General features: G+C 38.7%; 1 protein-coding gene across 1 annotated transcript in view; it reads left to right on the forward strand.

Annotated features, from left to right (window-relative positions):
• LOC127443532 (polycystin-1-like) overlaps positions 1–18,292 on the forward strand; it is a 100,650-nt gene extending 82,358 nt beyond the window's left edge. The window contains exons 34-48 of the mRNA XM_051702222.1: positions 1,114–1,163; positions 3,591–3,790; positions 3,893–3,965; positions 4,047–4,162; positions 4,358–4,560; positions 4,702–4,896; positions 6,425–6,564; positions 7,009–7,139; positions 9,070–9,190; positions 9,372–9,497; positions 10,526–10,700; positions 10,976–11,263; positions 12,306–12,440; positions 13,277–13,597; positions 14,287–18,292. Of these exons, the coding sequence (XP_051558182.1) occupies positions 1,114–1,163; positions 3,591–3,790; positions 3,893–3,965; positions 4,047–4,162; positions 4,358–4,560; positions 4,702–4,896; positions 6,425–6,564; positions 7,009–7,139; positions 9,070–9,190; positions 9,372–9,497; positions 10,526–10,700; positions 10,976–11,263; positions 12,306–12,440; positions 13,277–13,597; positions 14,287–15,702 (3,690 nt within the window). The 3' untranslated portion in view covers positions 15,703–18,292. The remainder of the gene's footprint in view (positions 1–1,113; positions 1,164–3,590; positions 3,791–3,892; positions 3,966–4,046; positions 4,163–4,357; positions 4,561–4,701; positions 4,897–6,424; positions 6,565–7,008; positions 7,140–9,069; positions 9,191–9,371; positions 9,498–10,525; positions 10,701–10,975; positions 11,264–12,305; positions 12,441–13,276; positions 13,598–14,286) is intronic.
• The last annotated feature ends 1,668 nt before the right edge of the window (positions 18,293–19,960 follow it).

Here is a 19,960-nt window from a genome sequence, read left to right on the forward strand (position 1 = left end):
TATACTGATATATATATGGACATAATAACATTTGACATATTAAAAATGCAAACAGCCAATTTAGATCAAGATTTAGATTTCAAAGTTACTTACTGATTTCTAAATAAATGCAAAGACTAATTTTAGAAGTAGTTCATTGTTTTTATTTACATGTTCATGCTGCGGTTTATTGACAACAGCTCTTTTCTTGGGTGCCAAAAGAATCCGGATGTACCACCGCAGAGAGTATGTAAACAGTAATGTCATAGAAACTTTGACTATAGAATAATGGAGTATAAATCACTAAACAGTTGTACACTAGGCTGAAGAATAATGGAGTACTTAATTGCATACAGATGCTTTACTTCATAATTTTCTTTTTTATACAAAATATAATTTCTTTGGATTTTTGAGCTAAAATTTGACCTTGAAATGTCCTTGACTGCCTGGAATATGCTAGATAATAATGCGCTATAGAGAACTGCTGAATTAAACTCTGGGGCTTTACACACTAGCGATTAGAACAGTTTCTGCTATAGACACTTTAATTCAGAGCAACTATAAATTATGTATTTTCATTTACATTTTCTGTCAGGTGCAAATTTAATTATGTACTGTGCAAAATAGGTCAGTGTTTGCAAGTTGTCTTTGATGCATAAAGATACAGCGACAAAGAAAATACTTCTAAGGACATTTTCATCATGTTTTTCAAAATCAAGGTTGGTTTATTTTCTTTTTTTTATCCTGCGTGGATGGAGAAGAAATGAAATTATACTTTGAAAGTGAAATGTCTGCATCTTAAAAGAAGCTTTTCATCATTTTCAAAGTCAAAATATTGAAATGTGTTGCAGTTCAAATGTCCCATAAGCACCATTGTCAGCTGTCATCAATGTCACATTTCCAAACAGTTTTCTATTAGAATGCAAAGTGAGATCATAAACAGAATGACAGTGTGAAGAAGTGTGAATTACAAACCTGAAACTCTTTATTTAGATTCCGGCAGTGAACTGTGAACCAGATGTGAAGGGCATATATACGAGCTGATATACAGCTGCATATGAATGGAGTGTATCGAGTTTGTGTAGAAGAATATTGCTCTTACTGGCCTCTCTTGCGCTGTCTCTCTTTCTGCAGACATATTCAGAAGAGACCAACATTGACCTGCCCACTCCTTCCACTAAGAGGTAAGCATAAGGTCGCCATAGTAACTGAGCCGTCATAATGTATAAAAACAGCATTCATTAAAGAGAGAGCTGCAAGCTGCACTACGCCCTTAACAGTGAATATATAATCACAAAGTTCATCAAATGAATGAGTGAATGAATAAATGAATTTGGTCAATGAATGTGTGAACAAATAATCTGATTGAGTGAGTGAATGAATGTGTTTGAATAAAAAACTTACTGATTGAGATAAAATGTCTGAATGAGAGAATAAGTTAAAAAAAAGAAAAAAATGATCGTCAAAATAATAATAATTTCAGTCTTGACCAACACTAAATAGGTATCGTTTGAAAGCTTGGAAGCTGTACTTTACAATGCATGTAGGCATTATGACAAAAACTGAACAAGTGCTTTGAATTTTGCAGACAAATCAGAAGTGTTCAGATTTATAATTTATTTAAAAAAAATTGCACTGTACATATTGCAATCAGACTAAAATATAGCGAGTAATAGTATATGTCTTTGACAATTATGTTGGAGTTGTTTGTATGCTGCATTTTTGCTTATAACTTCACGAAAGTTAAATGGAAAATAAAATATCACATGCTATTATTTAGAGGTGATTATCTTTCAAACGAGCCCACACACAAGATAATCAGATGCACAGATCATTAGATAATCCACATGAAGCACAATGTTACATATGGCCACCAGGAGATGGCGCCAAATACATGACACAGACTCAATGATGACTCAAATGACACAGAATGAAACTCATTCTGTGAAATCTCATTACTAAAATCATGTCTGCATGTTATGCAAACCTTTAGTCATTGTTGTGTTTGCATGTGTAATTAGTTTCTTATGTTTTATTTGTTTGGAGAGGCTTTTGGAATCATGGAGACATTTTTGAACACTATGATAAATTATGTTATATTATTATTTTTAGTGCTATAACTTTTGATTGCTTTGTCATATCAACACAAAATTTCACACCTTATTTACACCCAGAGATATATAATGTCAAATCAGAAAAATAAGAAAAAATTATTTTTTGGGCTTTTTTTTTCAGCAGTTTCTTAGGCTGACAGTCTCAGAATGTATCAATCTATATCATTAAAAAATATGAAAAGTTTTCTTTACAATGATACCAAACATTTGACCTTTTTTTTTTTTTTTTTGTTGAGTTATAAGCTTTAATTTTGGGTATGCCACTGAAACAGGAAATCTTTAAAAACACCTTCAGTGCTTAAAGAGTTAATGAGTGTGCGTGTGTGTGTGTGTGTGTGTGTGTGTGTGCAAATAAAGTGAATTAGTAAGTCATGATGAGTGTGGGTGAGTGCATGAGAAAGTGAATGAGGGACTGAATGAATCAATGACTAAGTGAAGGATTGAAAGAAAAAATTGATGAGTATGTAACCAAGTGAGTAAATGAGTGAGTGAATTAGTGTATGAATGGATAAATAAGTGAATTAGTGAATAAAGTGAGTATACTGGTGAATAAATGAGGGAATAAAGTGAGTGAGCAAATTAGTAAATGAGTGAGTAAAGTGAGAACATTATGTGAATGCAACACTGAGGAGTGAGTGAATGAGTAAATCTGTGAGTGAGTGAGTGAGTGAATGAATGAGTCAATAAAGTGAGTGAAAATTGTGAATAAAGTGACTAAATTACAAATTAATGAATGAATTAAGAGTGTGAGTGAGTGAATTAGTGAGTCATTGGATAAACAACTAAAAAAGAACGGGTAAGGACGAGTGCATGAATAAATGAATGAGGGAGTGAATGAATAAATGACTAACTGAAAGAATGAATGGATGAGATTCAAATGAGTAAATTAGTGAATGAATGAGAAAAAAGTGAGTGAGCAAATTAGTGAGTGAATGAATCAGTCAATAAAGTGAGTTAGTGAATAAAGTGATTAACTGACTGAATGAATGAGTGATTCAAGTGTGTGGGTAAATTAGTGAATGACTGAAGAAAGTGAGTAAATTAATGTGTTAATGAATGAGTTAATAAAGTGAGTAAATTAGTGAATGAGTGAAGAAAGTGAGTAAACTGGTGAATTAATGTGTTAATTAGTGGGTGAATATATGAGTGAGTGAATAATGTGAGGAAATTAATGAGTGAATGAAGCAGTGTGAGTGAATGAGTGAGTGAATAAAAAAGTCAGTAAGGAAAGTAATGAGTGAATGAAATGAGAGTAAATTGGTGAGTGAATCATTCAGTGAATGAATGAATGAGAAAATAGAGTAAGTCAATAATTCAATGAATGAATGAGTGTATAAAGTGAGTAAATTAGTAAATAAATGATTACATTAAGCGAGTGAGTAAATTAGTCTGTGAATGAATGAATATGTTGAGTGAATGCATGAGTGAATGAAGTGAGAGAGTGATTGTAATTATTGTCTTGTCATCTCACTATCTGTCTCTCGTCTTCTGCTGCAGTCTACAGAGGTGGAGTGTTCCGGACTGTGATTGGCCGGATGTGTTGACAGATCCGTCTGTAGAGATGGGGCCGGTGTTTCCTCCACGGCTGAAGAGAGGGCAGGGCAGCAGACATCTGGGCGTGGACATCACCTTCAATCCAGACGATGACGACACCGTGTGTCACAACAGCCACAGGAACAAATATTTCTCTTCTTCAGGTAGCACACATTACAACATGCTAAAGCATGTGTGCAAAGTCTTATATGTGTCCAATGAATAAATGAGGTATTTGGTGATTGGATGTTTATTTTGATTGACAGATGAGGACCTCATCAAGCGGATTTTAGCTGATGGTCAGCTTCTGTCCCAGACTGACAGTGATATGGGTGATCTGTAAGTTACACATCTTCAGCTTCTCCTCTACTCTAAATGATTCATGTTCAAATGCAACACAAATGATGCCTGTGTGTTCAGCTCCAGTATATTTGGCGATAAGACGGAGGTGATTCTGCTACAGAAGATGAATGAACCTGTTCTTCCTGCGGGAATAAGACGAGACCCGCCCAAAACTGCCTTCACGTCTCGCACAGGTACACTATTTGAATTTTAAATGCAAAGGTATCGACATGATTGTTTTGCATACAATATTGCCAAAGCATCGATACACACACAAAAACAGTGACATAAAAATAATACCAATGTACACTATTAAACAGGATGAAATAAAATAGACTTGCAGCAGAATTAATACAGTCTAATTCAAAGACTCTCTCTCTATTTGTCAGTGGTGACGGATGTGTGCAGGCCAAGACCGTTTCCTCCTCTATGTGGATTGGCTGCTCTGTGGGGCAGCTGGGTCGGGCTTATCCTGTCAAGCAGCCTATCAATGTGGTTGGGACGGAGCTTTAGTGAGGGTGTGGCTTTGATGTGGCTCATCTCTTGCATTGTCAGTTTCCTGTCGTCGTTCCTCATTTTCGAACCTCTGAAGGTACAAACGCACACATGACATCATCTTAATGTTTTTACACTAGAGCTTCTGGCGTGGACATCATAGTTTGCCAGTATTTACATGTTTAAAATCTAAACGTGCACACATTGTGTTAACTGGTTCTTTTATGTGTGTGATTAGGTGTTGTTAGAGGGGGTGTATTTCTCTCTGTTTGTGCATCGTCTGAGAGCAGAAGAGCAGGACGTGTTGGTGGATTGTCCACGTGTGGAGCGGGTCGTTCAGCGGATCCCGAGAGTGAGACCGCCGCAGGGATTCGCTCTGTCACATGCCAGAGAGGAAGCATGCAAAGTTCGTCTGCTACACACCATGCTGAAGGTACACAAACACACACACACACACTAATATAAACATACTGCTACAAGAGGTCTGTATTAAGCAGTGTTGAGGAGAACGCGGCAAATCTTTCGATTTTAATGGGTATTGTGTGTCGCAACGACATAGAGAAAAGCATCGGTCAGCTTGGACGAGTCTGGCCATTCTCCTCTGACCTCTGTCATTAACAAGCCATTTTCACCTACAGAACTGCCGCTTGATGGATGTCTTTTGTTTTTCGCACCATTCTCTTTACACTCTGGAGACTGTTGTGTGTGAAAATCCCAGGAGATCAGCAGTTACAGAAATACTCAAACCAGCCCATCTGGCACCAACAATCATGCCACGCTCCAAATCACTGAGATAAAAAATTTTTCTCCATTCTGATGGTTGATGTGAACATTAAATGAAGCTCCTGACCCGTATCTACATGATTTTATACATTGCATTGCTGCCACAAGATTGGCTGATTAGATGATGAAATTTGTCAACAGGAAGTTTTTTTTGGCCTTTATCAAGTATACTTCGTTTTTCTGCGTTCTGGGTCATCTCGCGCAGTCGAGCGCTCAGCCTTTAAAAGTATTCTCTTTTAACCATGAGCGAATACAAACGTGTTCGATGCATGTGCGCTACGACTGCTTGTGATACTCTTTTAGTAGAGTCAGCAGCAGGCACAGACGAAATTTGCGTCACGCATACTGTGCGCGTTCCGATCAGCAACACGGACAACCAAAGAATACTTTGGTCTTTAGTTTGTACACGTTTTGTGAACTGTTGATGAAGAAATCCGATAATGCTATCTAGAAAATACAACAGTTTTAACCCTATAAAGGGCAAGAATATAAATTACATCAGAATTTTTATTTATTTATATTTTCCACACCATTAGGGCCCAAATAATAAATAATTATTTTATTTTTTATTTGACAACTTGTAGAAATCCTCCAGGATACAAAAATCTTTCTAGGGGTTAAGTTGCGTGACATTCTTGTGGCAGCACAATAATTATACATTTCATAACGCATTATTTACAAACCAAATGCAAAGACTTTTTGTGCTCTCAGTCTTTGACAGGAAGTAAAAAAAGACACAAGAAAAAATATGAAATTGCCAAACGTGTCAATTTTATTCCAAGCAAAATCACTGAAAAGCACATCACATGTAATTACGACATCAAACTCGAAGGCATATGGGTTTCGTACTCCTTTTCGAATGAGTAGGAACTTGCCAGGAGGACTTGAAGGCAACATTAAACCATATGACAAAGACATAAAAGACATCTTTGTCATGGCTGACAGCTGCCTTGTTTCACTAGGGTCCAAAAGTGTTGATACGGTTGCCAGGTCGTGTTTTATGGCTCCATCATTAGCTGCGGCTTTGTGCTCTAATTGGCTGTCAGACAGGAACAGGTTTCTCCTCATTAGACCCTCAGTTGTGACTGACACCCACTTCAACACACGGAGGCAGATCTGCTCTTGAACTTGAGCGAGGGGGTGTTTGAATAATACACTCGTCTGGTTTGGATTGACAGGGCTTTCTGATCTACATGCTGTTCCTGCTGGTGGTTTTACTGCTCAACTACTCCGATTCGGCCAAAGACGCCCACCGCCTGCGACTGCAAACTCAACTGCAGAACTACTTCCACACACAACACTTCAACAACATCAGCAGGTACAACCAAAACACACAACCACACACTGCTGGAGCTAACAAGCAAAAACAAACACATACTCTGCTAAACTGTCCGTTATATTTGTGGCTGAATTATTGCTTTGAGAACGTAAACAGGGTACATTTTGATTTGGTCCTGTCTTGAAACATCTGGATACCAACACTAACTCTCTCCGTCTGTCTTATTTCTTGGATCTCTCTTGGGTCATTCATCTCAGTCAGGTCAGACACAATGAAGGTTGACAGAAGTGTGTATGTGTTGATTTATCTGATAACGCATCGAGACTCTATTGGTGTGTGTGTGTGTGTGTGTGTGTGTGTGTGTGTGTGTGAAGTGAGATGAGCTGACAGGTAGAACAATGTGTTTCAGACCATGAGCACCTCCTTATGCGATAGACCTTATACACACACACGTGACTAACATGTCAGATCTCATGTCTGCAGTCGTGAGGATGTGTGGGCGTGGCTCTCAGACTCCCTGTTACCACGGTTACTAGATGGGCATGTCCTGATGAAGAAGACAGGCAGTCTGCTGCTCGGACAGCCCCGCCTCAGACAGCTGAGAACACAGCCAGGTGAGAACATCAGAGGAGAGAAAATTAATTTACTGTGGTGAAATGTCACGTCTGGATTTGATTTATGAATCACTTAAGAAGGTCTTTTCCATCGATTTACTTATTATTTGAAAGTAATAGAATATTGAACTGGACATTTGTGCTATTGCTCTGATTGTGGCTTTAGAAATCACACAGAACAGAAGGTAACGTTTGTTATATTAGGTATATTTTAATTATGTTAAATATGTTTAACTGTGTTAAACCCATTAGATGGAATTTTGAAAGTAATTGATTATTCTAGAAAAAATAAATATAAAATTTTTATCAAATATACACTCACTGAGCACTTTATTTTTTATTTGGAACACAATGGTCCAAATAAAGTGCCCAACGTGGTCTTCCGCTGTTGTCGCCCATCTGCCTCAAGTTTCGACATGTTGTGCATTCTGGGATGCTATTCTACTCACCACATTGTACTGAGCGGTTATCTGAGTTACCGTAGTCTTTCTGTCAGCTCGAACCAGTCTGGCCATTCTCTGTTGACTCGAGATCAACAAGGCACGTCTGTCCAAAAAAACTGCCGCCCACTGGATGTTTTTTGTTTTTGGCACCATTCTGAGTAAATTCTAGAGCAGGCCTATTCAACTGGCGGCCCGCAGGCCAAATTCGGCCCGTTTGAAATTTTCAGTGGACCGCTTGAGGATGTCAGCTGTCTTAGGGCTGTTCACACCGAATGCGTTTTGTGTCTGGTCACGCTGTTTTTCAGTTGTTCTCCTATGCCAAAAATTTGTCAAAAACACAAATTAGCTAATTATAATGCCACCGTGTGGCCGATTCTCACGAAATTTGATATACCACTTCGTGTAGACACCCTGCTTGTGTATAGAAAGTTTCATAACCATCGGCCATTCACAATACGAGTTATTAGGTGCTGAAATTTGATTGCCTGCTGACAGCCATATTTGTTGATTTGTCGAATAAATTTTTTACCAATATGTTAGCACTTGAACCAAAGAAGATGCAAATTTAATTTGAACTTTGTCACCAAACGGCTGCGAAGTTATGACAGCTTTTTTGTTGTAGAGCCCCCTAGTGGCAGAACTGTATGAAACTTTGCATACGTATTCAAAAAGTCCTGCTGAGTACGTGTACCGAGATTGGTTACGTTTGGAGTTTGCTTTTTTAGATATTGATCAATTACTCAAATCACGTTAAACTCTATTGTTAAAATCTTTGGAACTGTTTGATATATTGAAATTCTTTGAACAACTTTTTGTCAGGAGGGTCTGTAGATGATGTACAATTGGACAAACGGCCTAGGAGGAGTTTGAAAAAGTAGATTTTTCAGAAAATGCAAAATGGCGGACATTTTTTATAGACAGAGAATGTAGGGCTTGACGCAAGGAATCAGAGGTAAATTTTGATTCTAGCCCTTATGGTTGTAGAGATATGGGCCAAAACGTAAAAGTGTTTATTATAGCGCCACCTAGGGACAGATGGGTGTGCATTTGTGCGCCTGAGTAGTGGGGGGAATTTGGGACCATCCTGCCAAGTTTGGTGTCTCCACGACTTACGGTCTCTAACACCCAGACACTTTATGGCAGAAAAAAAGAATAAGAAAAAGAAGAAAATCGGTACAGATGCAATAGGGTTCCAGCCGCTTCGCTGCTTGGCCCCCAAAACATCCTGACAAAAACAATAGGGTTTCTACCCTTCGGGCTTGAACCCCTATTAATAAGAAAATACTAAGGAATACAATAGGGTTCCAGCAGCTTCGGTGCTTGGCCCCCTAATAAACTTGAATGATGTGTTTTGAAAGAAATAATAAAATTATATTTTCTGAACTTACAAATATACATTATTTTTAAGAATTATTGTCTAAAGGATGAAAACAAAGTTCCATTTATCCTGAGCTTTGACCCCTTCTATCTGTCTCACCATCCTCCAGAATGCCCCATCAGTGGATATTTCCCGTCATCCTCGTGGTTTGGGTGTGTCTCTGGCGGGTGGGCGGAGTCAGACTCTGGATTGGTGCGGAACTGGAGTGTCAGTACAGCTCACAGCAGCGGGTAAGATTACAACAAACCTCTGTTCATCCTCCACAGCCTCTCTGCTCTGTCTGCACATATCTCAGACATAAATGTTTCATGATGAAGGCTGATCTTGGATCAGCTCATCTGTGTCAATCAATTCTTTCTGCTTGTCCACATGTCACTGAGATACTCATACAGTTTTGATGTGTGTGTGTAGTGTGTGGCACTGGGGTCAGGTGTCAGTGTACAGCAGCGCTGGATTTGTGCAGAATCTCAGCAGAAAGATGCAGGACTCCAGAAATCTGATCAAACAGCTTAGTACACACCAGTGGCTCGACCCGCTGTGAGTACACACACACACACACACACTCACACAAATATAGTATACAACCAAAACATGGCAAACAGTAAGTAAAGAAATATACAACGAAGACCAAAGAAGAAAGAGGAAATTGTTTTGGAAGGAAGTTGTTAAAATTATTATATGGTTGTACACCAATTTGCTCCACATAAACAATTCAGAAATCCATAAATCAATTAAGCAGTCAATCATGACATTTTAAAATGGATAAATAGGTAAAATATTCAACTATTTGATCACCAAAACTGGGTCAAAAATTGATAATCAAAAACAGGGATAGGGAAGAAAAAGCAATGAATGAATCACTACATCATCACAAATAAAATCATTTAATAACTCTTTAATCGTTTCACTAGTTACAGTTCAATTACTGTATAATCTGTTCTATTTAATTATTGATTAATACATCTTTAAAAATATTATATAATATAAATGTATATTTATATATCAGTGTCTGGACATTTTGTTAATTTATAGGTTTTTTTTTTATTCATTTATGAAAAGTATGTACGCACTGATAATGTTTTAAAAATGCATTATCAATAACTTCATAATAAAATTTAAAATAACTTTAATCATAATTTTTAGATTATTAATTGTAAAATTGATTTAGTTTTTCAATTCAGTTATTATTTTTTCTATCAGCTGATTATTCGATTAATCAATCTTAAAAATATATATAATATTACATAAATGTATTTATTTATCCATGTCTGGACATTTCATAATTTATTGTTTCATTTAAAGATTTTTCAATTGATTTATCAAATGTATGCACTAAAGATTATCAATTGCAAAACTGATTTATTGTTTCAATTCAATTATTATCCGGTCTTAGTTGATTGATTAATAAATCTTACCCATGTCACAATCACTTGTTTAATTTATAGATTTCCTAACTGATACACATGAAAGATATTTCATTATTTAATTTCCATTTGAATCATACTGACGTTGGACCTGATGACTGATGGTTTTCTAATCTTCCCTCCATTTGTGTGTGTGACTAGGACGAGAGTTTTATTCGTGGAGTTCTCCCTCTATAACATCAACACAGATCTGCTGGCCGTCTTCTCTTTCCTGCTGGAGTTTCCGGTGTCTGAACGAGCTCAGCTGAGTTTGGACCTCAAAACCTGCAGTCTACACACGCTCAGTCATGGAATGGACCTGTCCCTGTTTCTCACGGTAACCGTTAGCCAATCACACATCACTCAGATTTATGAAAGCCAGCAAACAAAATAAACCAATTACAGAAGCTTTGGTCACAAATAATGACATTTAAATGTGGTTAAGATCAGGTTCATAAAAATATTTGTTTTTAAATAGTATAGTTTTAATAGTTTTAGCTCTTAAAGATAAAAACAACTAAATGAATTTGAGCCGGAAATGCTAAGAAATCAAATGTTTGCTGCCTTTTCAACCAAGTCGGAGATTCATAAATCTTTCTTTTTCTTTCTCAGCTCCTCCTTTTGGTCTTTGTGATCTATTTCGCGGCACGCGAGGGCGCGGCTGCTCGGAAACAGGGGCGTGGCTACTTCCTGCGTTTATGGAACATAGCAAGTGTTTGCAGTCTGGTGTTAGCGATTTGTGTCGCCTCTCTACACATCAGTCGCTCCGTGCTCTCTGCCCGCCAGTGGAAGTCATTTCTCAAGCAACGGGATGCTTTTACAGACTTTTTTCCCCTCGCTCAACAGAGCCAGGTCCTGACTCAACTCAGCGCAACATTACTTTTCCTGCTGGTGCTCAAGGTAAGAACAGCACCACCTACATTTCTTCAATAAAAATTCCTGGCTTTGGTTAATTTTATGATAGAAAAGCTCTTTAACGGAGGTCCATACTGTAGGCTAATATTTAACTTAACGTCTTAAATGAGGTAATGAACTGCAATCCTATAAAACATTGTAAATGATGTAATTTAAAAACGATGGAAAATATAAAACTATTCATTTGGATTATAAGCATATAAATAATGGGTTAGAATTGGTTGCGTCACATGGGGCCTGGGTAGCTCAGCGAGTATTGACGCTGACTATAACCCCTGGAGTCGCGAGTTCGAATCCAGAATGTGCTGAGTGACTCCAGTCAGGTCTCCTAAGCAACCAAATTGGCCCGGTTGCTAGGGTGGGTAGAGTCACATGGGGTAACCTCCTCGTGGTCATGATTAGTGGTTCTCGCTCTCAATGGGGCGCGTGGTAAGATATGCGTGTATCGTGGAGAGTAGCATGAGCCTCCACACGCTGTGAGTCTCCGCGGTGTCATGCACAATGAGTCACGTGATAAGATGCGCGGATTGACGGTCTCAGAAGCGGAGGCAACTGAGACTTGTCCTCCGCCACCTGGACTGAGGTGAGTAACTGCGCCACCATGAGAGCCTACTAAGAGAAAAGGGGATAAAAAAAAAAGAATTGGTTGCGTCACTGCAGAGTTATTTTGGCGTGCTTTGTTCACCATGATTCCCTGATTGGGGGATCGTTTCCCTTTAGGATAATGGGTACTGTTAATTTAGTGCAAAAAATGTATTCCCCTATGAAAAAAAAAAAATGAATGGAATTTTTACTTCTGGAACCAGACTGTTGCGCACTATGGGAGTCTGAAACATCAGAATGCAACATCATGTGTCAACCGAGCTTGGATAGCTTGTAGCATTTGTGTTTGTGTACTTGGGTTTGAGTTATGTTTAAGGCTTTATCCAGTGCTTATACTTCTGGTAAGGCTTGGTGAATAATAAAGGTATGGCAAGTCAAACTGGCGAGTCATAATTTATCCCCCACCTCATTTCTATCTGTCCAGGCATCACACCAGCTGCGCTTCATGAGAGAATGGGGCGTTTTTGGAAGAACGTTGAGGAGATCTTTCTGGGAGCTGCTGATGGTTGCTGTCACTCTGCTTGTGTTCCTGTTGGCATACTCGCATACTGGACACCTGGTTAGAACACACACACACGCACTGATGCACACAGCTAATGTGATATAAAGTAAATTCACAAATGGCACCCTGGTAAACACATTGAAACACATTGTCCATGTTCTCTCTGCTATAATGAGCAAATACTCACTTTAAGAAAACTCTAATTTTGTGTGAACGATTAAAAAATGTCCTGCTAATAAAGAGGCAATGAACAGAATAAAAGACATTTATTAGTTGCAAAGGGGACATAAGTTCATAATGGCCACACATCTCTTGGACATCTCTAAGTGATGCATGTGCGTGAGCTGGTGTTGAAGACCTTGCCGCTGTATAAATGACATAATACAAAACCTCCAATTGAAGGAAGTAAAACTGTTTGTGTGTGTGTGTGTGTTATTGGCCTTCTGGAAATATCTTGTTAAAAATATCTACAGTATGTACAAATCTAGTTATTTATGCAATTCACCCTGGTTCACATATTTATTTGGATCTGAATGCAACTCCACCCTCTCCCTTGACTCTCACATCCTCCTGACTTGTTCAATCAAAAAACCAGGAGCTTTAAATTCTAATCCGCTTATTGCGTAAGTGCACAAAATATTGACACACTGGTGAAGCTGCTAAATTACCTCCCTCACTTAACCAGAGTACTTGATGGGTGACTTATGTATCATTATTTAACATCTTGTATCTGTTGAAAGCACTCTATTCTGATCAGTTAGTTTAGGCTAATCTATCTCTCTTAATACCTCTCTTAATCTTTCTCCCATTTCTAAACTCCATATATTTAGTTCAGAACAGCGTTTATACAAAAGGTTTGAAAAATGTAATGTTAAAATTATTTTTCTTTCCAGCTTTTCCAGTCTGTCATGGAGGGCTACGGAACTGTTAGCTCCACTTGCGTGAGGTTACTAGGCTCTGGTGGGCGTGGACTGTTGTCATGGCGACCTGACAGTGGCTCCTCCCCCTGTTCTCCATCATGTGCTATCTTTCACATAACCTTTACTCTCCTCCGTCTCGTGTTGCTTTGGCTTTTGATATCGGCGTTGCTGAGAAACTACCGGCGTGCAAAAGCGGAAATGTACCGGCCCGCCGTTGACCTGCAGGACTACGAGATGGTGGAGTTGTTCCTGCGACGACTCAAAATGTGGATGGGTCTCAGCCGTGCCAAGGAGGTTTGTGTATTTCTGTAATCCCCAAGATATTTTTTGGCTTTGTTGTGTCATGCAAGTTTTTACCAATGTTGTATGTCTGATATTCGCTCTTCTTCCAAGTTTGTGATCTACGGAATCATATATGAGTTAAGGCTAAGGTGTACTTAATTTTTCTGCTTATAAAGATGACACAAATGCTACGGTAACCTGCAATACAGTAAATGCAATTTGTCTTTAATTCGACTAGTCGAATTCGACTAGCTCGATTAATGGCCTCTACTGGTCGATTATTAAAAATCAGTAGTCGTGCAACCCCTGGTTTGGTGCTGGTGTAGCTGACACAGCTATGCTGTTAACCAGTTGATCGACCAACATGGTCTCTTGTTGAATTTGGCTGACCTATGAAGTCTTGGTGTTTAAGCTTGTTAAGAAGCCTAGTGCAGACAAATACAACATTTGCTGGTAACCAGCTATTTTCAGCTGGGTAGGTAGTTAATTAGTCAATTACATTAGTACATGTTTTTAATCTAAAGTAATTTGTAGAACAGGCACAGTGCCCATAAAACCAAGAGTTGATAGAAAAGGATTGAGCATGATCTGACCAACTCTCAAGTTTGTGGCCGCCACAACTCTAGATGGAACCTGCATCCTTCAAGGTAGTATACTGATCCCTTACCTATTAGATAACCACCACCTTTCTTCCCCTACAGTTCCGGCACAAAGTGCGATTCGAGGGTATGGAGCTCCCTCCCTCACGTTCTTCTTCAACTAGTGACTGCAAGTCCTTGTGTCTTCCACCTCTGGACACGCCTGAGGCTCCTCCAACTCCCGACAGTGTTGATGGAGGTTCTGAGGCCTCCTGGCGGCCCACATCAAGCAGTCCTTGCAGTCTGGCTGAAGCTCCAGGTCTAGGACTAGGCCTCACCTTGGGCCTGGGAGTGGTAGTTGGAGGCCAAGGCTGGAAAGAGAGAGCAGAGATGGAGGCAACTCTCCACAGGATCCTCCCTGCTTTTGATGCTTTGCTCTTGCAGTTGGACCGGGTCAACTATGCCACAGAGGAACTGTATCGCAAAGAGTGCCGTCTAGAGAGGATGCTGAGGAGGAGCAGAGGAAGAGGCAGAGGGGTACATCACCACAGAAGTCTGGACTCTGCAGGACAGAAGAGACATGGTAGGGGACACAAGAGGGCAGACAGGAGTACACAAGTGGTAGAAAGAAGTAACAGTCCACCGAAAACTGAAATAAGTGCACCTACATCAGAGAGACATCTTCACAAGAAGGACAGAAGATCACAAAAAACAGACAAGTTCTTACAAATGAATCTACCCACAAGCCCCCACAAGGTAGATTCAAGTCCTCATAGGACTGATAATTGTCTCCAGAGGGTACAAGAAAGCACTAGTACCATGGTGACAGGTGTCAGAAAGACTGAAAATGACACTCACAAGGTACAAGAAAGTCCCAGTACCGTGGTGGGAAGTTTCATCAAAACTGAAAAAGACCCTCTCAAGGTACAAGGAAGCACCGGTACCGGGGTGGAAAGTGTCATCAAAACCGAAAAAGACCCTATCAAGGTACAAGGAAGCCCCAGTACCGTGGTGGGAAGTGTCATCAAAACCGAAACAGACCCTATCAAGGTACAAAAAAGCCATAATACTGTGGTGGCAGGTTTCAACAAGACTGAAAAAGACCCTCACAAAATGGATTCAAGTCCCCTCAAAGCAAAATTACAAGAGGCGGAACCTAATCCACACAGGGCCCACAAGGCAGACAAAGCTTCTCATAAGGTATTCGCGACACCAAACAAGGTCAATCCAAATGTTCTAAAGGACTCCGAGATTGTTGGCTGTGCCAAAAAACCTGCCCCCACTCTGGCCCCTACCCCTGTTCCCACTCCAATGTCTGCACCCTCGACTGCTCCTGTTTCTGCCACAACTACCCCAGCACCAATCCCTCGCACCCACGAGTGGGTTCCCCCCAGCGAGAACCTCCCTTCCAGCGTATTTCGGCACCCTGCACACACTACTACAAATCCTACCCGTAAACGCAAGCACAAACCTCCGCCCCTGAAAAACAAGGTGCACCCCAATACAGACAGACCTATCTCAGGACACTCCAAGCCTTGACAATCCAAGGTTCAAATCATCAGTATGCAAGAAATGGCAAATGATGTGAGTTTTAGGAATTGACATAAAAGGCTAAGAGACTAAAGGGATGTTGAAGCACATGGGTTATGGTTAGTCATGAGGAAATTAAAGAAGGCCCTGGTGACAGCAGGTTCTGTAACCAGGCCCTCAAGTTTTAGCCCTACTTTGGCCTAAAATTCCAACCTACAAGCCTTTTAATTGGTAACACCTTATTTGAAGTCTCAAAATCAACACATCTGTGATGGAAACTAGGTGCAGGTCACCATGTTTTTTTGCGATCCTCAAGAAGTTCCATTTTAATGCAAGTCGCCATTTTCCCTTCCCTCTCACGTGACCTCAGTCCAACCCTTTGACCCTGGAGGTCAGCTGGGTTGAAACCGACAAGAGCACGTCTTGTGCTGTCATACCAAAATGAACTCTTAAAAGAGCGTGAAGTGACAATAAGAGACTACAGCAGAAAGCCTGTTAATGTAGGATGGCTAGCGCTTGATGGTATTTTCGTACAGTGTTTTGAGTTATGTTTAATGAATTGTGTTTATTTTTGTGTTTTTGTTGATGGAAGCTAATGTAAGGTCATGGGTTTATCGTGCATCGATTCAAACATAGGTACAGCTTATTCAGAGGGGCTCACAGTGACAAGTTCACAGACATAAACATAAACACACACAGACTTATAGGTACATATTTTTAGATGCCATTACATGCCACCGTTATAAATGTAGAGCGACGCTTATATGTACTTATGCATAATTCATGCTTAATATAATGGCATGTTACTGAAAATAGACACATAAACACCTATCATAAAATAAATGGACTTTTAAGATTTCCCCAGCCACACTTAAACACACTTAACAAGAGGCCATCAGGGTGCTAAAAAAATAGTAAAGCCTCAGGATTTTTTATGTTTCTTCAACATAATTTCACGTCAACTTCATTTTGATGTTATAGAGCATTTCTTTGCGCAAAACGCACCAGAGGGCAAGTAAGATTAGACTAAAATAGAGAGATAACTGAAAGAAGAGAGAGTGTGACAGGATGTTGGTATTTAAAGATAGGTAGGATATGAAATAAAAAGGCTGAAATTGAGAAATAAATGGAAGCTATTGGAAAGTAGATGAAGGTACATCCCTCATTCAAGCACAAGTCCCTGAATTTTCTGAATGGAGATTTGTGGTTTCTCAAAACAATGTTCCATAAAGCATTATTATTACTAGAAGTAGTTTGTCAATGAAAAAATAGCGTATGTAATATTTACGTTGGTGTTTGTTGTTGCCTGAATCTAATTTAAAAAAAGCACTTTGTATTGATGTATATGAATGATTGTGATTGCATCAGAGCGCAATTTAGTTTGAATGTGTTATTGAAATGGCAAATGTTTAGCAACAATAATACAAATAAGCTTGGTACGAAGATTAAGAGATAGCTACAACAGAATTACTCTCCGTATAGATTTTCCAAAGCTTGCTATTCAAGTATCAAGAGATAACTTAATAAAATTGTTTCTTTTGTACTTAGCACTTTATTTCAATGTCAAGCTTTAGTGCTATGCCATATTTAACTAGTATGTATGTTTCTTTCACATAAAACAGCTTTCCAGAAGTATTCTCTTTTGAGTATTATACATGAGCTGCATCAGGATATTAATTGCCATTAATGGTCATTTATTTGTTTTTATAGTGTGTTGTTTTTATTTGCTATTTTGAAGTACTAAGATTTATTAATTAACATGTTTACCGTGGTAATGCTCAGGGACCCTCTTTTTTTAAAACCCAAACCAGGATTCTTTATTTTTTTGGTTTGTTTAAGATGTGTTTTTTTTTTACTATTCAGTACATGCATGAATGTCTCATATACTGAAATTAAAGTTGTCGAGAGTGATTGGATGTCCACTAAAGGGAAAGAGTCATGTCCACTACAGTAACTTCCTTATTCAGGCCATTCCAGATGAAGATTTGATAGGTCATGTTTATCTGTACATATTGGCATGCCCTGATGTAAATAGTGTATGTGTTTGATTTCATTTTTATATCATTTGCCTTAACCGCACTGACCAGAAATTGTGGTTTTGTTTTTGTCACAAAAAAGAGAGCACAGGATGTTCACTCATTTGTCACGAATGCTTTGCTGCATACAGTTATTTCATTTCTCCTCGTCATTGGCCAAAGAATAAAACCCAAAAAGTATTAAAGTATGCTGATTTTTAACCTTTTTGTAACAGAACTACACACAGCACAACCAGTCATTTTAAAATATAATGGCTTTTTTGTAGTTCTTTTGCAAGCGATTTGTAGGGTAAGAGTTTGACAGAAGGTACGTAATTTTAGAGGGTGTATGTAGGATAAAATCATGTATGGCATATCAAACCAGTCACAAGTGCCAAAACCAGCTTGCATGCAATAAAGTCTTAATATAATTTTCTTTGTATTAAACGTTTAAGGTAATTTGTTAATTGCAGCATTTGCATCATTTTGTGTTGTATTGTGCTGTTGTATTTGTAACATTGTAGCACTTCGCTTTACATGCTTTTGCACTTGACAAAGTCAAATAAAGAGTCTGACAGCTGAGAGTCTGTGGTATGATATCGGCTCCTGTGTGGGTGAATCTCATGAAACCTTTCAACATTTCCAAATCATACTGCACCCCAAAATCTAAAGAAATAAGGATAACACTTTACAATGAAGTTGTGTTCTTTTAACCCTCATGTTGTCTTCTGGTCATTTTGACCTGAAGAGTTTTTTCTTTTGCCTGAAAATGCTAGTTAATGTTATCCTAATGGACTAAAACATTCTGACTTTGCTCAGGGTATCAAAATTTCCCCCAAACAAAATGCTATTTTTTTTTTCCTTCACTTTGTTACACTTTTGGTGTTACCGGTCAAAAATGACTGGCCTTTTAAAAATTGCTTATAAATCTCTCATTATGCTATATTATTACCAAATATTGGATTAGATCTTTTTGTCAACTTGTTTTCTTTAAATTAGCACAGGTTTTGTATTTCTTTTTGGAGCTTACTGATCATAGGCCTCAATGACCTGAGCTTATGCACCTCGGTTTTTTTTTGTGAAAAAAAAAAAGCACTATTTGTGGATAATTTTGACAATATTAAATAAAATATAAAAACATTCTGTACTAATTATCAATCTAGTGTGCTTTAATGTTTAACCAGGAAATTTTTATTGAAATGTTTTAATTTGTACAAAATGGCACAAAGTCACACTTGTGGTGTTCCCAGTCAAAAATTACTGGCCACTGAAAATGAATGGGGGAAATCAAAAATAAGAGAAAAATTGAGTGATCAGGAGCATGTTCATCCATTAGGTGAGCACATATGTGCATGTGTGCTAGCAAACATAAAGGCCTCGGACCTGTACATGTGCACACGTACAGTTGTGGCCAAAAATATTGGCACCCATGGTAAATATGAGCAAAGAAGGCTGTGAAAACAAATCTGCATTGTTTATCCTTTTGATCTTTCATTAAAAAAAAAAAAAAAATCACAAAAGTCTATCCTTTAATTGAAGTAATATAATAGAAACAGGGGAAATATCTCATTTTTAAATAAATATTTTTCTCCAAAACACATTGGCCATAATTATTGGCACCTTTTTATTCAATACTTTGTGCAACCTCCCTTTGCCAAGATAACAGCTCTGAGTCTTCCCTTATAATGCCTTATGATGTTGGAGAACACATGGCAAGTGATCTGAGACCATTCCTCCATACAGAATCTCTCCAGATCCTTCAAATCTTTAGGTCCATGTTGGTGGACTCTCCTCATCAGTTCACCCCACAGGTTTTCTATGGGGTTCAGGTCAGCAGACCTTGATTTTGTGGTCAGTGAACCATTTTTGTGTTGATTTTGATGTGTGTTTTGGATCATTGTCCTGCTGGAAGATCCAACCAGGGACCATTGTAAGCTTTCTGGCAGAGGCAGTCAGGTTATGATGTTTTGTCTGTTGGTATATGATAGAGTCCATGATGCCATGTATCCGAACAAGATATCCAAGACCTCTGGCATAAAAACAGCCCCACAATATTAAAGATCCACCACCATATTAAACCGTGGGCATGAGGTACTTGTCCATATGGCTGCCTCTCTGTGTGCACCAAACCCATCTCTGGTGTTTGCTGCCAAAAAGCTCTGTTTTTGTTTCATCTGACCACAGAACCCGGTCACATTTGAAGTTCCAGTAGTGTCTGGCAAACTGAAGATGCTTGAGTTTGTTGTTGGCTG

This window comes from Myxocyprinus asiaticus, chromosome 7, assembly GCF_019703515.2.
Source record: "Myxocyprinus asiaticus isolate MX2 ecotype Aquarium Trade chromosome 7, UBuf_Myxa_2, whole genome shotgun sequence".
In the NCBI taxonomy this organism is placed as follows: Eukaryota; Metazoa; Chordata; class Actinopteri; order Cypriniformes; family Catostomidae; genus Myxocyprinus; species Myxocyprinus asiaticus.